The 21,292-nt window shown below is 38.9% G+C and overlaps 1 protein-coding gene and 1 pseudogene across 1 annotated transcript in view; one reads left to right on the top strand and one right to left on the bottom strand.

Moving 5' to 3' along the window:
- LOC139310156 (C-type lectin domain family 2 member B-like) overlaps nucleotides 1–21,292 on the top strand; it is a 61,029-nt gene that overhangs the window by 33,225 nt on the left and 6,512 nt on the right. The window contains exon 5 of the mRNA XM_070934317.1: nucleotides 7,389–7,400. Coding sequence (XP_070790418.1) covers nucleotides 7,389–7,400 — 12 coding nt within the window. The remainder of the gene's footprint in view (nucleotides 1–7,388; nucleotides 7,401–21,292) is intronic.
- LOC139313474 (C-type lectin domain family 2 member D-like) lies at nucleotides 1,778–6,799 on the bottom strand (annotated as a pseudogene).

Genomic DNA, 21,292 nt, shown 5'->3' with positions numbered 1-21,292 from the left:
ACTTGCCTTCAGAAGTGGGTGCTCCAACACTGGAGGTTTTTTAAGAAGACATTGGACAACCATTTGTCTGAAGTGGTGTAGGATTTCCTGCTTGAGCAGGGAGTTGGACAAGACCAACAAAGTCCCTTCCAATTCTGTTACTCTCTTCTGTACAGCCAGCTCCTCTACTGTATTAGACTTGTTAACTGGATGAGTATATGGGAAGGAAAAGAAAAAACTAGTTAATGAAGCTAGAAGTTTGTCGACTGAATGTTCTAATATAAGAGGTGAGCCTTATGCTGCATTATAAATTGAGGGGGAATATTGCAGGTATTTGATGCAGAAATTCTGGTTCTTTGTTGGCTCTGCCCTGGGAAACTGACTCTGAATTGCAGCTATTGAGAAGGATAATTGACATGAAGGAAAATGGATTTGATGTTGAGTAAATCTCTGCATTAACTATTGGTTGTTCTTAAAGTACCCGTATGCCTTTTGTTTACCTGACAAGTTTGTAAACAGAGAAAATTAGAATAAAATAGAATAGAATTCTTTATTGGCCAAGTGTGATTGTATTCTGGCTGATCTTTTAAACCATGGGTGTCTAAATTTTGGCTTGCCTGGGTCACACTGAATCTTGGGCCATATACAATATAGTGTATATAAATAACAAGCTTCTCTTATTTTTTATATTTTTATTATAACATTATAAAAGATGTATTAAAAAGTAATCAATACAAAACATAGCCTGACAAGCCACAGAAGAAGGGAAAAGAAACACAGGTTCAAAGAACTGAAAAGATGCAAGTTTATTATGCAGCCTGTTCAGGAAAAGAGTGCTCCGGAAGTGTGTCTCAAAGTGAAACGGCCAGGTCTGGGTGAGTAATCTGGCAGCCTGAGGTAAGTTTTTCAGCTTCCTTAAGGCATCCGGAGCAAAGCAAACAAAAACATTTATAGTGTCAGTGAAGGTATTAACAGTTTTGTTTCTGGCAATACATCAAACATGAATTAAGGCAGTGAATTCAACTGCTTGGCCTTCCAAAGGAGATGGCAAGGGTTTCATCCAGCAAATTAAAATAAAATTAAAATGTAGCCCTCCGTCCAGACAGAGCCAAGGGGAGAGGGCAGGTCCAGGCACTTCCCAATCAATGAACAAAGAACAAGCACAGCCTTTCTTGCTGCTCAGCACCCGGGCAGGATTGAAGCCCAGAACGCCAAACAAAAATTGCCAGAGGGAGTGGCGGCACTCAGCAATGTCACCCCAGGCTTTTGATGCCGAGGGGGCAAGGCTTGGCACACCCAGAGGGCAGCATCGATGCCAGCCCTGCCACATGGGAACCCTGGCAAATGGTGGGGAGAGGCGGCTTTGACCAAGAAATCACGGGGCAAAGGCAGAGGGTCAGTTGCTCCTGACAGGCGTGTGGCATGATCTAGCCCACCCAGGGCAAATATTTGCTGGTAAACCTATGAGCCCAGCTGGGCATTTCCAGAAACTTGGGAGAAGCAGAGAGGGAGCAAAGAGGTGGGGATGGGGGTTATAGAAGAACAGGGCTCTTAACTTTGAGACTTTTCTTTATATGAAAGAAAAATCAAAATATGTCCCTAACTCCTCAAAATAACACCGGTAGTTCTTCCTCATTGCCACTACATCCTCTCTCTTACTCTCCTAAGGCAGTCCAAAGGTTACTCAGAAGGATCCAAAATATTAATAGCATTCAGTGTTCAGTCTCTATAGAATACTGATGAAGTGTGGATGGGGGGAGATGGGGAACATATGATTCTCTTACATAATATCCTTGGATCATTTTTTTTTGCAGATGTAGCGGTGTTCAGTGTTGCATCTTGCTGAGCCGGCTATGGCATCATCGTTCAAAAATGCACAATCTCCTGTATTTCCCATGATTTCCAACCTGCAAAAGAAGCAGAAATTAGGCAATGGGGAGTATCTCCCACCTAGCAGTACCAAAGGGGTCCTGAGCTTACAGTTCATTTTATTTATTTATTTATTTATTATTTATATTTTTATACCGCCCTTCTCCCAAGGGACTCAGGGTGGTGCACAGCCACAGTAAAACAACATATATCACAAAATTTAAAAACAGTTTAAAACCTATTAAATAATTTGGCCCTAAATTAAAAACTCAAAAACTAAAACACCCCTTAAAATTCATTTATTTAGCCAGCCCAACCTGTTGGAACAGTAAGGTCTTAAGGGCACGGCGAAAGGTACGTAGGTCGGGGATCATACGTATCTCCGGGGGCAATTCATTCCAGAGGGCGGGAGCCCCCACAGAGAAGGCTCTCCTCCTGGGGGTTTCCAGTTGACATTGTTTGACGGCACCCTGAGGAGTCCCTCTCTGTGGGAGCGTATTGGCCGGTGGGAGGCCATTGGTGGCAGAAGGCGGTCTCGTAAGTATCCGGGTCCTAAGCCATGGAGCGCTTTAAAGATGGTAACCAACACCTTGAATTGCACCCGGAAGACCACCGGGAGGCAGTGCAGCTCGCGCAGGAAAGGTGTTACATGGGTGCGCGCCGTGTCGCTCCCATAATCGCCCGCGCGGCTGCATTCTGGACCAGTTGGAGCCTCCGAGTGCTCTTCAAGGGGAGCCCCAGGTAGAGAACATTACAGTAGTCCAGACGGGAAGTGACGAGGGCATGGGTGACCGTGTGCAAGGCGTCTCGGTCCAGAAAGGGATGCAACTGGTAAATCAGACGAACCTGATAAAAAGCCCCCCTGGCCACAGCCGTTATGTGATCTTCTAAAGACAGCCGTGTATCCAGGAGGGCACCCAAATTGTGAACCCTCTCCGAGGTCAAGGTCTCACCCCCAATAGTCAGCAATGGAACCAGCTGGCTATATCGGGACGCCGGGAACCACAGCCACTCGGTCTTGGAGGGGTTGAATCTGAGCTTGTTTCTCCCCATCCAGATCCGCACGGCCTCCAGGCATCGGGACATCACATCAAGGGCATCATTGGGGTGGTCAGGGGTGGAGATGTACATCTGAGTATCATCAGCGTACTGATGGATCTTCACCCCAAAACCACGGATGATCTCGCCCAGTGGCTTCACATAAATGTTGAACAGGAGAGGCGAGAGGACCAACCCTTGCAGCACCCCACAAACAAGGCACCTCAAGGTCGACCTCTGTCCCCCTGCCAACACAGACTGCGTACGGTCAGAGAGGAAGGAGGAGAACCACCGCAACACGGTGCCCCCCCATTCCTAACCCCTCCAACCAGCGCAGCATGATACCATGGTCGATGGTATCAAAAGCCGCTGAGAGATCTAATAGGACCAGGACAGAGGAGCAACCCCTGTCCCGAGCCCTCCAGAGATCATCAACCAATGCGACCAATGCCGTTTCCATGCTGTATCCTGGCCTGAAGCCCGACTGGTATGGATCTAGATAGACAGCTTCATCCAGGTACTGGATGAAGGCTCATCTAACTGAGTCTTGCCTTCTCAAAGGTGATTCTACAGATTGTTTCCCAATTTGTCTATTTGGAAGTGTTGAGTGTACAGTACATCTGCATGCCAGCCGCTCAGCATTCCGGGCTCAGTTCCAAGTGGAATTCTGACCAAGCTACTTGTACAGGCAGTCCTTGACTTGCAACCACAATTTAGACTGGAATTTCCATTGCTAAGCAAAGGAATTGTTAAGTGCGTTGTGTCCAATTTTATAACCTTTTTTTTAACCACAGTTGTTAAGCGAATCATTGCAGTTGTTGCATGAATCAAATGATTTTAAGAATATCCAGCTTTCCTTGTTGACTTTGTTTCTTGGGAAGGTTGCAAATGACAATCACATGGCCCTAGGATGCTGCAACCATTGTACCTGCTCTGCCAAGAGACCTGGGGGCCCCAGGGTGATATGGAGCTGATCATGTCGTTGGTTTGATTGTGGTCACTAGGAGGGTGGGGGTTTATTGGGTTTAGCATTGTTTTATTTCTGTAAACTGCCAAAATCACCATGAGCACCACATAATTTTTCCCAATAAATAAATACATGCCAGTTGCCAAGTACCCAAATTTTGATCATGTAATTATGGGAATGCTACAATGGTTGTACGGGGAGGATCAATCGTAAGTCATTTTTTTCAGTGGTTAAAATTTTAAATCGTTACTAAATGAATTGCTCCAAGTCGAGGACTACCCGTAATGCATTTTGAGTTACATCAGTAGGGCCAAATCTTTTTAGGGAGCAACGCCTGAATCCTGGCAGCCAGAAGATTCTTTCTGGGATCAGTCCTGAGCTGGGGAGAGCTTCAGTGGAAGGATTTTACTTGCCACTCCTGCCAACTGAAAGGAAAAGGGGAAGACTCACCTTGAATTTTCTCCATCTAGCCACTTCCAGGGCTGATCAGGTTCTCTCTTGAGGCCGATCCAAAAGACGTGGTGTCTTGTGAACATTCTGGTAAAATCCTTTTAAAAATGTGCATGTTAAAACCTTGCATTGCTAGATTCCCAGTGAAATTTCTGAATTTACATATAGGCTAAAATTACTAAAACTATACTTTGAATAATAATTAACCCTAATAAAACATATAGCTAATAGTTCGGGGGGGGGCAAAATGGGAGACCCTTGTTAAGTTTTTTGAAGTAAAGTTTAAACCTTTTATACAAAATTTTACTTTTGGGTTCCTGATTCTAGCCTCTGAAATTCACTGGGTTTAAGCATTTGGAGATCGTTATGATTTCAAGTTTCTAAGCAGTAAAAAATGAAAGAAGCAGACTTATTTCAATGATGTTAGGACCCATATTATTTTATTTTATTTTAAATTTGCTATGTCAACAGATTTTGTTTAGTGAAACAGGCAGATTTTGGAACCTGGAGAATATTCAATTTTCAATTTTCTCCTGAAAATTTGTAGCAGTGTCCCTGATGTGTAATCCAGTCAGGTGGACAATCAATGGCATCCTGTTGGCAGCTCAATGGCAGTAATGTTCCTACAACAAAGAAAGATGGAAAGAATAGATGCTAACTTATCCAGTCCTGTTCTTATGGCTACGGTGGGCTGAATTAGAACTTGTTCTAACATAACCCATCTGGATGAGAAGACCATCTAGCAGCCTCTGTTTTGTAATCCTCAGATTAAGAGAGACAATGGATCTGAGCAGTGATTTGCATGCTGGATTGGAATCCAAGAAACCAGATTCAAATCCACTTATTCAGCCATGAATCTTTTTCTGGGATTTTCCCAATTAATTTGGTCAACCTGTCTCAGATTTGGTCCACCTGCTTCACGTTTACTGCTTCTGCCAGGAAATCACTAAATAAAGAAATGCATGTTTATTGATTTTACTTTTCAAAAACTGAGACATCTTTAAAACATAGGAACTGAAGTTTCCTGTAATGGATGAAGGGGATTACAGTACATAAAAACCCTGGCAAGGCCAACTCTATGATTCTGATCTAAGGGCAGAGGTCATTCAGCTTCATGAAGTCACGTGAGAAGCAGCACTTCAAGGGAAAAGTATTAGAGTCCATATTCCTTACTCAGGAAAAAGAGGAGGCAGCCAAGGATGAAGTGAGAAACGAAGTTCCAATTATTGCCTTTTTGTGTTTTTCACAAGTTGACCATAATTTCTGTTTGATTGTCTTGACACGAGCTGCATGAAGAAAAGGAAGAGAAACAAAATTCATCAGCATTCATCTGTTTTACCAAAGGAAGGTAGAGAGAAATCTGGATGCTGATGGTTCTCCTTGAGCTGAAATCCCTAAATGAAATATACAAATTTCTAAATTGCTAAGATTTTTCTTTTGTTTTTTAATTTCCAAACTCAATAGTTTTCCTCTTGAGTCAACTAAAATGTCAGTCTGACTCTGATGAAAAGAAACTGAACTATAAAGTACTCACTGAGCAAATAAAACTATTTAGGAGTGATTGCATCTCTTCCTTCTTTCCTGCCTGCCTGCCTGCCTCCCTTCCTAGAGGTGGGTTTCAGCAGGTTCTGGCCAGTTCTGGAGAACCGGTAGCAGAAATTTTGAGTAGTTCAGAGAACCGGTAGTAAAAATTCTGACTGGCCCCACCGGTTCTCCGAATACTCAAAATTTCCGCTACCGGTTCGCAAGAACCGGAGAGAACTGGTAACAACCCACCACTGAAGGAATCGGATCACCCATATCGGGCCTAATAGCAGAAGCAGTCATGCAACAACTCAAATCCATAGTTCTGTCAATGGATTCAAATCTGCACAAGCACCAACAGATGGTGCCCTAACATTGACTGTAACAAAATAAACCCCCATTTTCCTGCCTCTTAACACAATCTTATCAGCCCTGCTGGGACACAGATTCTTCTCACAGTCGGCAGAAGCAGATGGCCCTGATATAGAGGCAGAAATGTTCATATGGAATTCAAGCAAACGATTCAATTATATATTTTTGTATCCCTCACATTCCTAAAGATAGATTATTGTAATGGCATGGTAGAACTGTAGTGGTACGTGGATAACAAATCTTCGATGGTTTCAAATTACAGTCTTGCAATTGTTTCCAATTAACTTATTACTCCACCTTGAGCGATATTTAGAGGAAGAAAAATGCAAATATCAGTGATGAATTTATTCACAAAAAGAAAATGCTTTAGCTTTGAGATCTTTTTCATTCCTAGTATTGAGCTGCGCATGCTTTAAAATTCTTCCAGTGCTTGGTGTAAATTGCATCACCGGAACTCTGAACAATGACGCTTCTTCCTTAATAGGGCTAATTTTGCTTCTTGGAGAGATTTCCAGGAAAAGGTCTCAAGGTCATGTTACACTTGGCAAAATCCCTGCCAATTTCTATAGTTAAACAAACAACAGCTGCTTTCTTACCCATTCCAAGTTGAACTGAAAGATTTCTGGCATTCTGAGCCTGCAGGAATTTTCCTTTAAATAAGCTTGAGCTAAGGAGTCAGGGAAGAAACAGTCCCACTGCTCCTGGGATGGTAACCCCTGGCCCAATTTTCATTTCTGCATGCTTTTCCTGTTTTTTTCCCATTGTCTGCAGCTTAGATAATTTTCCCTCCTCCCCCCCCCCCAATGCTCAGAAACACCTGCTTTAATACCTGACCTGGTCCATCTGAACTAATTATAGCTCCTTCTCCAATGGGAGGAGATGTTACTGGTGGAAGAGCCTGTGTGACTGAGAGTCTCCTACTCCCACTCTGCTCTCCTATGGCTCCCCCCTCCCAAAGGACACAAGACTGGAGTCAGGTCATCCTTGTCCCTTTGGAAATAGTAGGGTCCCACAGATGAAGGAGTGAAGAGCGTAGTCCTTTGAACCATCACCAGAGTGACTTGTGGCTCACAGGACACAAAAGTCACTGATTTCACTCAGTTTGCACTCAGACTGTCCCCAGCAGCCTTGAGTCAAAACTGTTAGCCGGAGTCTGAACTGGTTTCTGTTTTCTCGAGGGGCCCAATAGGTCATATTGGAACGAGGAAGGCAACTTTCAGCTGTTTATTTTGGCAAAAATAGAAAGCCACACACTTGGGACAGAGATCCAAATCAAGTGCCCTGGGTAATCGTTAGTTCAGAACTTTACACAAAATGCTTGTTGTCTACAACATGTCAATCTATGCGATTTCTTTCACAATAAACACAAATGTTTACATTTGGTTGGTTACATTTGTCCTTTTTGGTATAAGATGACATTCGCTGTATTTAGCACAAGACAGTGAAACCTTCATAATGCTATCATTGCCAGGGGTTTTCTGTTGCATGTCTGTACATGTAGTCCTCAAGTTACAACCACAATGGAGCCCAAAATTACTGTTGTTAAGTGAAACATTTGTTACGTGAGTAACAAATTACCCCATTTTACGACTTTTCCTGTTGCAGTTGTTACGTGAATGATTGCATTTATTAAATTAGTAACAGGGTTGTTAAGTGAATCTGGATTCCCCATTGATTTTGCTTGTCTGGTGGTCACAAAAGGGGATCCCATGTCCCTGGGACACTGCGACCGTCATAAATATGGACCACTTGCCAAGCATCTGAATTTGGATCATGCGACCACGGGGATGCTGCAATGGTCGTAAATGTGAAAAGTGGTCATAATTCACTTTTTCCAGCACTGTTGTAACTTTGAATGGCCACTAAATGAACTGTTGTAAGTTGAGGACTACCTGTAGTTTGTGAGTTTTGCAAGGAAGCCAGCAATGAGAGGGGCAGCTTAGACACTCTTCATCATTTTATATTGTTACGCTGTCTTCAAGGCATCAAAAGGAGCCCCATTGCAACCACCTCTCTCCTCCCTTGATCAATGTTCAGTGTATTGTCCATTTTCCTGTGCACAGTATGCCCACTCTTCTTTGACCACTCCCTGCTGGATGGATGTGGTAACCTGGTTCCACAACAGGACCCTGAGTCCCAACTGGCTGCACTCTTCCCCTATAGCCGTAGTCCTCAACTTACAACCACAATTGAGTCCAAGTGTGACAGTGTTAATTGAATTTTGCCCTGTTATGACCTTTCTTGCTATGGTTGTTAAGTGAATCGCTGCAGTTAAGGGGTGAAATGCTCCCAGTTCGGACTGGATTGCTCGATCCGGTAGCGATGGAGGCGGGTGGTTCGGAGAACCAATAACAAAAATCTCTGCCCCCACCCCCGATTGCCTAGCTGAGCCGCACAATCATCAGAGGCTTTTTTTAATTTTTAAAAGCATTTTTTTCTACAACCTCTTTGGCCGAAAAAAGGTTTTTAAAAGTGAAAAAAAAAAGCCTCTGATGATTGCGAGGCTCTGCTGGGATCATCAGAGGCTTTTAAAAGCATTTTTTCTACAACCTCTTCAGCCGAAGAGGTTATAGAAAAAATGTTTTTAAAAAGAAAAAAAAGCCTCTGCTGATAAGGCAAGTCAGCTGGGATTGTCAGAGGCTTTAAAAGCATTTTTTTAACAACCACTTCAGCCGAAGAGGTTGTAGAAAAAATGGTTTTAAAAGTAAAAAAAAAAGTTGGCCACGCCCACTCAGTCATATTACCCACCACCACCACCAAGCCACACCCACAGAACCGGTAGTAACAAATTTATATTTCACCACTGCTGCAGTTGCTAAGTTGGTAACACGGTTGTTAAGTGAATCTGGCTTCCCTACTGACTTCCTTGTCAGACGGTGGCAAAAGAGGATCATGTGACCCTGCAACCATTTCTAAATATTAATCACTTGCCAACCGTCCAAATTTTGATCATGCGGCCACGGGGATGCTGCTGCAATGGTCGTAAGTGTGAAAAGCGGTCATAACTCACTTTTTTCAGTACCGTTGCGACTTTGAAAGGTCGTTAAATGAATGGTTGGAAGTCAAGGACATTCCCTTATCCACCTTATGTCAAAAGGCTTGGATTCAATTGAGAATCTGAACTGATCTTCAAAAGCTAAGAAGGATGACAGCCTGTCAGAGAATCTGAAGGCTAGGTTAATTGAACACGTGATGCGACACCCAGAAAAATACGGCATCCTTCACTTAATCCTCCAGGGAAAGATTGAAGGCAAACGAGGTCCAGGCAGAAGAAGAACACCATGGCTTCAAAATCTAAGAGACTGGTTTGGACAAAACTCAGCAGCACTTTTTCATGCGGCTCTTGACAGAAATAGGATTGCCAACATGATCGCCAATGTCTGATGACAGATATGGTGGAAGAAGAAGAAGAAGAAGAAGAAAAGAAGAAGAAGAAGAAGAAGAAGAAGAAGAAGAAGAAGAAGAAGAAGAAGAAGAAGAAGAAGAAGAAGAAGAAGAAGAAGAAGAAGAAGAAGCTTTCCATATAACAACACCCACAAATACCAATCCTCACACATCACAGGAGAAACCCAACTCCTGACTAGAAATTAGGTTCATATCCCTTTCCCTAGTCATAAATTCAGCACCTAAAAAACCTAAAGCGGACACCCAGGCAGGAACTTATAATTTCAATGAGTCATTTCTTTACTGCGTCAGCCCTCGCCAGACCTCTTCATCCCAACAACTGAGCTTTGGTGAACAGTATCCAAAATAACTCGAGCCAAAAGCGTATTTACGGTATATCCAAAAGCTTCTGTCTGGCAAACCCGTATGGAGAGAGTAAAACAAGAAGTCTTCAGCGACTCTTTAGCCAAGGGCATTTATTTCTTTGGTAGGTCAGAAATGTAATCCTCAATGGGGATCAATTGTGGAATATTTTTCCACGACAGCTCCGTGTGACTCAGGATGCTGTTTCCCTGTAACCTACCCATTCCTTGGGGATGAAGACTTAACTAACCGTGGCTTAACGTGTGTTCCCCTTCTCCCAGCCAAATTAGCAAACACCAAAAGACCAAATTACAGGACCTAAATGAACACCTCTACACTTCCTTTGTACTGACTTAAACCATGACTCATTGACCATCAATCTCGGGAAATTCTCATATTTCCAGCCAATCCGCAAGAGAGGGAGGGGAGGGGGAGAGGGCTTAATTTGTAGTAAAACGAGGAAGTGTGTCTTCTTTGCGGATTGAGCGAGCTGTAGATCGAGCCGATACTACCGGTATGTCTTCTCCTTCAAGGCATTCGGGCAGGACCAGGGAAAGCAACCCCGACTCCTCCTGCGTTTTTATTGCAGAGAGTTCCAGTGCAACGGAGATGCCACCTGCTTCATTACCACGGAAAAGTAAGAACACTTTGTGGTTATGTGCTTTTAATTGCTTATGCGCTGTTATCTCCCATTGTTAAGAAGAGAGAGTCATTTCGGTGTAGTGTTATAACCCGAGACATGAAGCCAGCAGTGTCACTGCCTCTCTCTCGTCCTTAGTGCATCGTTTCGGAGGCAGGAGGAGGTATTTTATTATATCCCAAAATTTGGGCAGGCCCGGAGGATGGGGGCCACCTCCCCATTGGGTGGAGACAAAGTCCTCTTCCTGGACCTTGCCAGTTGAACTTTGTTTCATGAGGCAGGGAACCAGGCATTCACAGTCTGCTGCAGGGGACCGCTATAAAATAAACGTAATGAAATAATGGAGCAAGTGTGACCACAGAAAGAGGAAGTAATTCTAATAAGTTTTACAAGTCATTTACATCAAAAGTGCATTAAGTTTCAGAAGGAGAGAGAGAGAGAGAGAGAGAGAGAGAGAGAGAGGTATGTCAGCTCTGAAAGTTCAGCAATATAGATTTTAGTATGGACGTGTCTGGGCATGTTCTTGAATGTTCTTGCATGTTTTGCAGGATGCTGCAAAAAGGAGAAGAAGAAAAATTGATTTGTTCCAGGGACCATAGGTAGGTAGGTACTGTAGGTAGATAGATAGATAGCAGGGGTGAAATCCACAGGTTCTGGAGAACCAGGAGTGGAATTTTTTTTTTCTTTTGAATATTTTTTATTTATTTTTAACATAAAACATAAAACAGCATCTTTTTAGAGGAAGGGTTTGATCCGGTATAAAATAAGTATAAATTCCAAATTTCATCAATTAACATCTTAAAAAAAAAAGAAGAAAAAAAGAAACAGAACAAGTCTGAACCCAATTTTTGTCATTCAATCTAACATTTTATTCTAACATTTAACATTCTATTGTGTAATCACCCTAAATCTTAAACTTCAAATCTAAACAGCTCTTTATGATATTCATTTATCGTTTTAACAATCAGTATTTCATATATTCTCCTTACTTCAAAGACCCAAATCAAGTCAATTTCTTTTAAATCACATCTAATAATCAACATATAATATTTCATTCCTCTCTTAAAAACATATCATAATCAATAACTAATTCTTCAAAGCTATCTCCTTCACTCCTCCTAGTTTTATTTTGGCTGGATTGCAGCTTAATAGCTGGTTTCCAGGGATATTCCTCCACTCCTAACCTTATTTGTTAGCTGGATCACAGTTTGGCTTTAACTACTTTCCAACATTTTCTCCTTCACTCCTCCTAGGTTTATTTTTAGCTGGATAACGGCTTTTCAGCTGTTTTCCAGTGGTGCTTTCCTCCACTCCTTACCTCATATTTAACTGGTTCACAGTTTGGCTCTAACTGGTCCCCAACATTTCTCTCCTCCACTCCTCCTAGGTTTATTTTTGGCTGGTTCACAGCCTAATCATCTATTCTCCAGGGATGCTTCAATTCTAACCTTATGTGTAACTAATTCACAGTTTAGCTTTAATCATCTGATCCCCAAAATCATACTTCCTTGCCAATTTAATCTAATAATGCATCTTAATATATATCTTCTCTCCTACTCTCTCCTAAACTATTAATTTTATTTAAATTTTTCCCATTTCATATTTGTTCCTTGTTTTTCTATATAAAGCAACATTTTAATCCATTTTGAAACACCAATTTGCCATAATTATAAAATCTAAAAACAAATCTTATTAGTATTCAAAAATTCATTTCCATTCTCTTATTTACTATGAAAAACAACATTTTAAACCACTTTCAAATCAATTTTCTATAACCATTAAAACTCTTATTAATATTTTAAAATTTTCTTTCAAAATCTTCACGTTTTTATAGTTTTTCTGTAATGATCTTTCCCGCTTTAAAAATAATCATAAAAGCTATAAACAATTCCTGTTAATATTCAAAGCTCCATTCACATTTTCTTATTTTCTATAAAAGACCATATTTTAAACCGTTTTTAGAAAAAAAACAACTTGGCTATCTACAAGACCGCATTCTGCCACCGATTGCCTCCCACCGACTGGTACGCTCACACAGAGATGGCCTCCTCAGGGTGCCGTCAGCCAAACAATGTAGACTGGTGACCCCCAGGGGGAGAGCCTTCTCTGTGGGGGGCCCTGCCCTCTGGAATGAATTGCCCCCGGACATACGAAGGATTCCCGACCTCCGCGCCTTCTGTCGTGCAGTGAAGACCCTCTTATTCCAGCAAGCCACTCTGATGGGATAAATGATTTTAATTTGGTTTTTTTTTTTTTTATTGCAAAAGTTTTACAATTAGATTTTCACCCCTTTTTTCACCCCCCCACCTCCCTCCCCAAACCCTCCCTAACCCTCCCTAACCCTCCCCCCCCAGACTTCCCTATTATATACTCATAACTAGTAACACTAGTAAACAAGCTTAAACCCATCCCTCCCCCTGTATAATTTTTCCTCTTTATCTCTTTACATTAAAATATTTCTAATACATTAAAATATTTCTAATACATTATTTTCAAATAAAAGCTATTTGATACTTTCTAGTTTGGTATTTGTTCTGAACATATTCTATCCACCTTTTCCATTCCCATTCATAAGTCTCTTGTGAACAGTCTTTTAAATATGCTGAAATCTTCGCCATCTCAGCAAAACTAGCCATCTTCAAAGTCCATTCCTCGATAGTGGGTAAAGCTTCATTCTTCCAATATTTACCTATCAACAATCTTGCTGCTGTTATCATATACAATATCAGTTTTATCTCACCCCGTGTAAAACCCTTAACTATACCCAATAAAAACAACTGTGGAGAAAATTGAATTTTTTTCCTCAAAACATTCTGCATGACCCACCAAATTTTTATCCAAAAAGCCTTAACTTTCCTACAGGTCCACCAAACATGATAATACGTGGCATCTAAACATTCACATCTCCAACATTTTGGCTGAACATTAGGGTACATACATGACAACTTTTTGGGATCTAAATGCCATCTATAAAACATTTTATAAAAATTTTCTCTCAGGTTTTGCGACTGTGTAAATTTAACATTCTGAACCCAAATTTTTTCCCATGTTTCCAGCATCACTGGTTCTTCAAAATTCTGTGCCCACTTAATCATACAGTCTTTAACTAATTCAGTTTCTGAATCTCTTTCTAGCAAAACATTATAAAGCCTTTTGATATGCATTGGACCTTTCTCTCTTATATGTCTAACCAATTCTTCCTCATGCAGCATAATACCAGTTTTTTGGTCCTCTTTCCATCTCAATTGTAATTGATTATATTGTAACCAAGTTAGATTAAGCCCTTCATCCAACAGTGTCTGTAATGTCTTCAGCTGCCATCTGCCCGCATCTGTAAAAAGAACCTCTTTGTATAAAAACCCCCCGAGTGACATTATATTTGTATTCCACAAAGTATGACCAAGATCCAGCCATAGCGGTATTTTGTAATCCCATTTGAGTCGGTGCTTCTTCCAAACTCTCATCAAAGAGTCTCTAAGTATATGACTTTTAAATACTTTATCAACTTTGTCATCGTAGAATAAGTAGGCATGCCATCCAAGTTCAAGGTTGAAACTTTCTGCTTTCAATATTCCAGTCTTTTTACTTCCAAACCAATCACTTGTTAAAGTTAAAGCTGCTGCATCATAATATAACTGTAGGTTTGGGAGTTTAAGACCTCCTCTTTCTGGAACATCTTGCATAATTTTCAATTTCACTCTCGGCTTCTTCTCGTTCCAGACAAACTTATTCACACCAGACTGCCAAACTTTCAGTTGTTTATCACTTTTAAGCACCGGAATCATTTGAAACAAAAACAGAAATCTTGGCAAAATGTTCATCTTAACTGCTGCTATTCTTCCAAGTAGAGACAGTTGCAGCTTTTTCCAAGTCTCCATATCCTTCTGAACCTCTCGCCACAACACCTCATAATTATTTTGAAACAATTTCATGTTTGATTCTGCAACCTGAACTCCAAGATATTTTACCTTAGGTACAATTTCAAAACCTGCCCTCCTTTCAAGCTCATGTTTACGATCTTGTGTCATATTTTTAACTATCATTTTAGTCTTTTTTGAATTCAGTCTAAAACCTGAAACTCTACCATAGTCTTGTATAATGTCGTTCATCAGGATTGTTGATTCCATTGGTTGTGATAGGGTAACAACCAGATCATCTGCAAATGCCTTTATTCTATAATCCTCTTGCCTTATCATTATGCCTTTCAAAATTTTAGAGTCCCGTATTGTATTTAGCAAGACTTCCAATGTTAAAATAAATAAAAGTGGGGACAACGGACATCCCTGTCTTGTTCCTTTTTCAATTTTAAACTCTGTCGTCAAACTTCCATTAATAATAATCTGTGCTTTTTGCTCTTGATAAATTGCTGAGATCGCCTGTATAAATTGGTCCCCAAAGCCCATCTTTTTTAAAGTCTTTAGTAGAAAATTCCAATCCACTCTATCAAAGGCCTTCTCTGCATCCAAAAAAACCAGCACTGCAGGAATCTGTTTATTCTTATCAAGATATTCCAATAAGTCTATTACTTGCCTTACATTGTCCTTCATATATCTACCCTCAATAAATCCCGCTTGGTCCTCATGAATCACCTTTTGGATTACTGGCATCAACCTGTTGGCTAATACCTTCGCATAAATTTTATAGTCTGTATTCAAAAGAGATATTGGTCTATAATTCTCTGGTTTTTTAGGACCAACTTGTTCTTTTGGTATCAGAGATATATAAGCAGTTGTCCAAGATGGGGGTATTTTACCCCCTTGTTGAATATTGCAAAATAAATCTCTAAGTTGTCCCACCATTTCAGCTTGTAAAGTTTTATAATACACTGCAGTCAAACCATCCGTGCCAGGAGCTTTGGCTGTTTTTAGCTGTTTAATTGCTGCTGTTATCTCCTCCTCTGTTATAGGATAATTCATTCTTTCCTTTTGTTGATCGGTAATTTTTGTAACTCTCTTATCATTTAAATATTTTTCTATAAGTCCATTCTGCACCTCTTCTTTGGCATATAATTTATAATTTTCCTTGTCTTCGGCGGCGGCGGTGCCTTTTGAAGCTCCGCCAGCCCCGCCGCTTGTAGAGCCGCTTCGCGACGAAGAAGCGGCTCGAAAACTTCAAAAATCTTTAGGATTTTTGAAGAGAGATCGCAGGGTCCAGGTTGAGCCCCTGCAACCCCCCCAGGGAATAGTTTCTGGGGAGGGAACAGGAGCGGCTCCCATTCAACCTGCTGGAACTCCGGGCGGCGTGGGACAAGTCTGCTTCTGCAGAACAAGCCGGCTACAGGAAACTTTTAATTGAAAGAAAAGGAACCAGCCTTAATAAGCAGCATACTGTTACTTGAACCCTGAAACTCGGAATCGCAAGTATTAGAGTTTTCTTGGCTTTCTAATCTGAGTGAAAAAATGCGGATGAGTGAAAGTGAACTGTAAAAACATGGCGCTTAGCCTCAGAGTTAACGAGCGGGCGAGTGTGGATTGTTGAACTCATCTTGCTTTGTTACAAAGTTTCTAAACTGATACGAAGTTGCTTCGCTTGCAACAAGAGAAATAAGAGAGAAATTTCTCCTTTTTCAATACTGGACTTTGCTTTACTTTGGTTCTTATTTGATTAAATCTGGGGGACTTTTTTAGAAGTCTTTGTGGAGGTGGGAGAGGAAGAAGAACTTCCCTTTTTAGTAAAACTAGCCTACGTGACAGGATGGCCTCAAAGAAGCAGGAAGTGAAGGCAACAGGAGGTGGATCTCCCACACATAAAACGCAACCTCCCCCTGCACAACAGACACAGACTCAGAAAAAAGATTTTGATATGGGAGATTTAAAAGAATTTATTTCTAAAACTTTGGATGATAAATTTCAAAAATCTCAACAGGAGATAGATGATAAATTTCAAAAATCACATCAGGAATTTATGCAGGAAATTAATGAAGTTAAAGACATGGTGAAACAGAATCAAAATAAGGTGACCAAAAAAATATCAGAAGTGGCGTCTGGCCTGGCAGAATTTATTGGGAAAGTTGATTTTAAAGTTGAAGAACTTAAATCAGAAGTTAATGTTAAGATGAAAGACAATGATTATAAAACTGATGAAGTTGATAATAAAATGCAGAGAATTGAAGATGAGATTGTTATGATACAATTCCGGGTGATGGAATTTGCCATACGGCTTCGGGGAATTCGAGAGGAGGAGAGACAGGATTTGAGACAAGTTTGCTCTGAAGCCTTGGCTAAGATTTTACAAGCTAATCCTGATTTGGTATTTCATAAAATAGATAAAATTTACAGAGTGAACTCTTGGGTGGCCAGACAAAGACAACTGCCCAGAGATGTGGTCATATACTTTACTGACAGAGAAATTAGAAATGATATCCTGCAAAAATCTTTTCATACTTCTGTACAAGTGGGGGGTTCACGACTTGAAATTTTTAAAGAATTACCTCCTAAAATGTTGAAAGCTAGAAAAGAATTTGGTTTTCTTGTTAAGGAATTGAAAAACTTACAGATACCCTTCCGGTGGGACGCACCAGCTGGGATAATTTTTAGATATAAGGGAGAAGGATATCGGTTGAATACCGTGGAGAAGGCACAACACTTTTATAGTACTATTCTTAAGGAAAGAACACCATCTCCACGTACATCTACAGTTTTGGAGATTAAGGAGAGTGAAGAGAGGCAATTGAAAGAACAGTCTAAGCAGGAATTAGAAATAGTGCAAGGTGCAGAAGGAGGTTTTCTGAGTGAGCCCTTGTTGGATTCTTCTCCAATTTTGGATTTGATTCAGTTGACTGAAGTTAAAGATCAACATATAACTAGAGCTCAATCCAAGCTACTTAAACAAAAGCAACAACAACAACAGGAAAGACAAGACAAGAAGGCAGTTAAGAGTACCGTACAAGAGAGTGGCGCTATGGGAGGAGCGAGATCGAAGCTCTCGGATGAACTTCAAATATTTTGCTTCGCGCTACAGAAAGAGGCTGATGACCTTTAAATGTCTATCTTGGAATGTTAATGGGTTGAATTCAGCACAGAAAAGGAAGAAATTATTTACATATTTGAAACAATTTAATAATGATATAATATGTTTACAAGAAACACATATCACAACTCAAGATCAAAAATATTTGATAAATCCAAAACTAGGAGCACATTATATATCTTCAACTTCGCAGAAAAAGAATGGTGTGGTTATTTATGTAAATAAAAAATTAACAGCGAAAGTTATAGAAGCAGACCAAGATGGTAGGTTTGTAGCAATTGAATTGCTTACAGCAAATGGACAAATTCTTTTGATTGGAATTTATGCTCCCAACCAACAACAGGACTATTTTTATAAGATGTTACATACTAAAATATTGCAATGGGACTATAGATCTATTTTAATTATGGGAGACTGGAATGGAGTAATTGATTCTAAACTAGATAAAAAGAGCTTGGCAAAGTCTAGAATTAGACTACCACAGACTTTTTTTGATATGAAAGAAGATATGGAATTAAAAGATGTTTGGAGAATACATAATCCAAATGAATTGGATTACACTTTCTTTTCTGATAGACATAGATCCTTTTCTAGGATTGATTTTATTCTGTTGTCAAATGATCTACTTGTTAAGACCAAAAGAACAAAGATTTTTCCAAGAACTTTGACTGACCATAGCCCTGTATGGATAGAAATTGAGATGGATAAGGTTGAGAGACGTTCTTGGAGATTAAATGAGAACTTGTTTAGATATGAAAAAAATACAATAGAACTTAAAAAGCATTTGAAAGAATTTTTTGAAATAAATTTGAATAAAGGTACCCCAATTGAAATTGTTTGGGACGCAAGTAAAGCTTATATGAGAGGGGTACTTATCTATATGAATTCTAAACATAGACTGCTCCGACAAAAGAAAAGATCTGAGTTGGAAATGGAAATAAAGAATAAAGAACAGTTACTTATTAAAAACCCATCAGATGAAAGAATACGAAGTGCTATAAAACTTTTGAAAGATCAATTTCAAATGCTTATGGCGGAACAAGTCGCAACAAGCCTACAATACGCGAAGCATAACACATTTTGCAACGCTAATAAACCGGGCAGATGGTTGGCTTACACATTGAGGAAAAAACAAAGTGCACGGATTATCGATCGTATTGATATTGGAGGGAAAGAAATCTTTCAACAAAAATTAATTAAAGAAGCTTTTGTGGATTTTAATTTGGTTTTTGATGGGGTTTTAAAATTGGTTTTAAATGAGAGTTTTTTGTTTTTGTTTTTTTAAAAAAAGTTTTTATTTTATGATCAAACAAGTATACAATATAAGCAATCATTCGAACTATCATCAAGAAAAGAAAAAAAATTAATCCATAATCCATCTCTAAACACAATCTTCAACCCCTCCTCACCATCCCCCACCCCCGACTTCCCAGAACAAAAACAGGGCATAGATTTCACCAAACATTCGCTAAAATAAACTAGCTAACTGCAAGATTTAATAGCTCCCAAGACCCCTTAACTCCCCTTTTACAATTTCATCAACCTCCCTTTTTATAGACTCAAAGTAGCATATAATCCAATAACTCTAACAGTTTTAAAACCATTAACAAATATTAAGCATTCGAACCTTAAAAATTCTCTTAATATATCAATAAGGTATTCAATTCATTTACAAAAACATTTTTCCCCCTCCTACTTTTCTCAAAATTCAAATATTTTGAAATCTTATAACAAAAAATAAACCTTAAATATTCAATAGTTAAATTTCTACATTTTCCCACTTCATTGTTCCTCCCTCCAACTTTTAAAATTTTAAAACATAAACATCAGCGTTTTAATTAACCATTAATACATAAACTAGAAAACCAAAAAAGATTGATCTTACATTCTTACTCTCGAATATTTTAAAAATCTTAAAACAAAAAATAAACCTTAATTAATCATAATCTGTACGTTTACCCCCTCAGTCTTTTTTCCTCCCTCCAACTTTTAACTCCTAAAACATAATCATTTTTAGCCATTATCATTATTTAAGTTTCTACATTTTTTAAAAAAAAACATAATCATTTTAATTAACCATTAATGCATCATATTTAAAAATCAATATTTAAATTTATACATTTTCCCCCTCAGTAGTTGTAACACCTAAAACATAATCATTTTTAACCATTAATAGAACAACTGCAAAACCAAAAAGAAAGGTTAATCTTCCATTCTTGCTTTCTTTTTATATTTTTTCCAGTCTTTCTGCATCCCTCCTACTTCTATTTTGAGGAGGTTTTTAATTTTAATTTGAGGTTGATGTAACTGCAAAGATTGTCCCCTTTTTGAGAAAATTTCCTCTGATTTAGAGCCCCCATATCGCCTCTTCTTGCTTATATAAATCAGTTCATTCCTTTGTCTGTAAAACCAAAGATTGTCAAGAGTTTGTGAAAAAAAGTTCAGTTGTTTCTTTTCTATTAAATGTATAAATACCACTGGCAAATCTCCTTCATCTTCTAAAACTTCGGAAGTCTGATCATTTACTACTTTCTTCCAAACCAAGTCATAATTTTGAAGGATTCTGTCAATTTTTTCAAAAAGAGCAGAGAATAAGCTTGAAAATTCTTGAGAAGATTCTTCCACCTTCTCTGCTACAATCAAAATGTCTCCTGGGTTGTCATCATGCTCCATACTTGCTTTTGTCTCCTCCATCATTTCTGTTGTTATCCCTTTGAGAATTGCTATTTGATTACTTATAGCTTTTATAAATCCTTTTATAAATTATAAATAAAATTCTTCTTTTATAAATTCTGTAAATTCTGCATTAGGATCCTTGTAGTTCTATAAATCAGACAAGTGTATCATTTCTGACACTTCCAAATAGCTTCCAGCACTTTCAAAATCTCCTTTCTTGGAAGCCATTTTATTTTAAAAAGATTTTCTTTCTTCCCACAACCATAAAGTCATAAAGTCACAGCCATCCTCTTGAACAACTTTCAACAATTTCTTTATAAATCACCAAACGAGATAATCTTTTCCCAAACAGCTCTTTAAAATCTAATCCAGCAATTTAAAGCCAGACTCTGAGCACCAGTCTATTAGCAGGCACTTTCCTTTCTAGCTTTCACTTTTAAAATTGATTTTAAATGAGAGTTTTAAATTCGGCCTGTGATTTAATTATTTTAATATGTTTTTTAAATTTCTATTTTGTACATTATTTTATTATGGCTGTTCACCGCCCTGAGTCCTTCGGGAGATAATAATAAAATAATAATAAAAAATAAAAAAATAAAAAAAATAAAACTTTCTGCATACGTTAAATCCATAAGGAATTATTATTAATAATCAAAAATTCATTCATAATCTTCATATTTTATATAGTTTTTCTTTTATCACTTTTTCCCCATCTTAAAAGTCAAATTCTCTCAATAGTAATAATAAAAAATCAAAAGGGAAAGAGAAAGGGAGAAGAAAAAAGAAATAAAAGTATAGCAAAAGGGGGGGGGGGAAGGAAAGATTCAAAGAAAGAAAGAAAGAGAAAAAAGGAGAGGAATAAAACCAGAGAATAATAAAAAAGAAAAAAGAAAAAGAAAATAAGAGAGAGAGAGAAAGAAGAAGGAAATTATCCTCCTTACATTGTTTGAACATCAATTACATAAAAAGCATTTACATCCATTTTATTCAAACTATAGCACCTTTCTCATCTTGCTACCCAATATATTCCAGTTTTTTTCCCTTTCTGCAATCTGTCCATA

The sequence above is a fragment of the Pituophis catenifer genome, unplaced genomic scaffold, assembly GCF_029215685.1.
Source record: "Pituophis catenifer annectens isolate HBS135680 unplaced genomic scaffold, rPitCat1.0.hap2 SCAF_2, whole genome shotgun sequence".
NCBI classification, from domain to species: domain Eukaryota; kingdom Metazoa; phylum Chordata; class Lepidosauria; order Squamata; family Colubridae; genus Pituophis; species Pituophis catenifer.
Note: the sequence above shows the minus strand (reverse complement) of the source record. Positions and strands in the feature narration are given on the sequence as shown.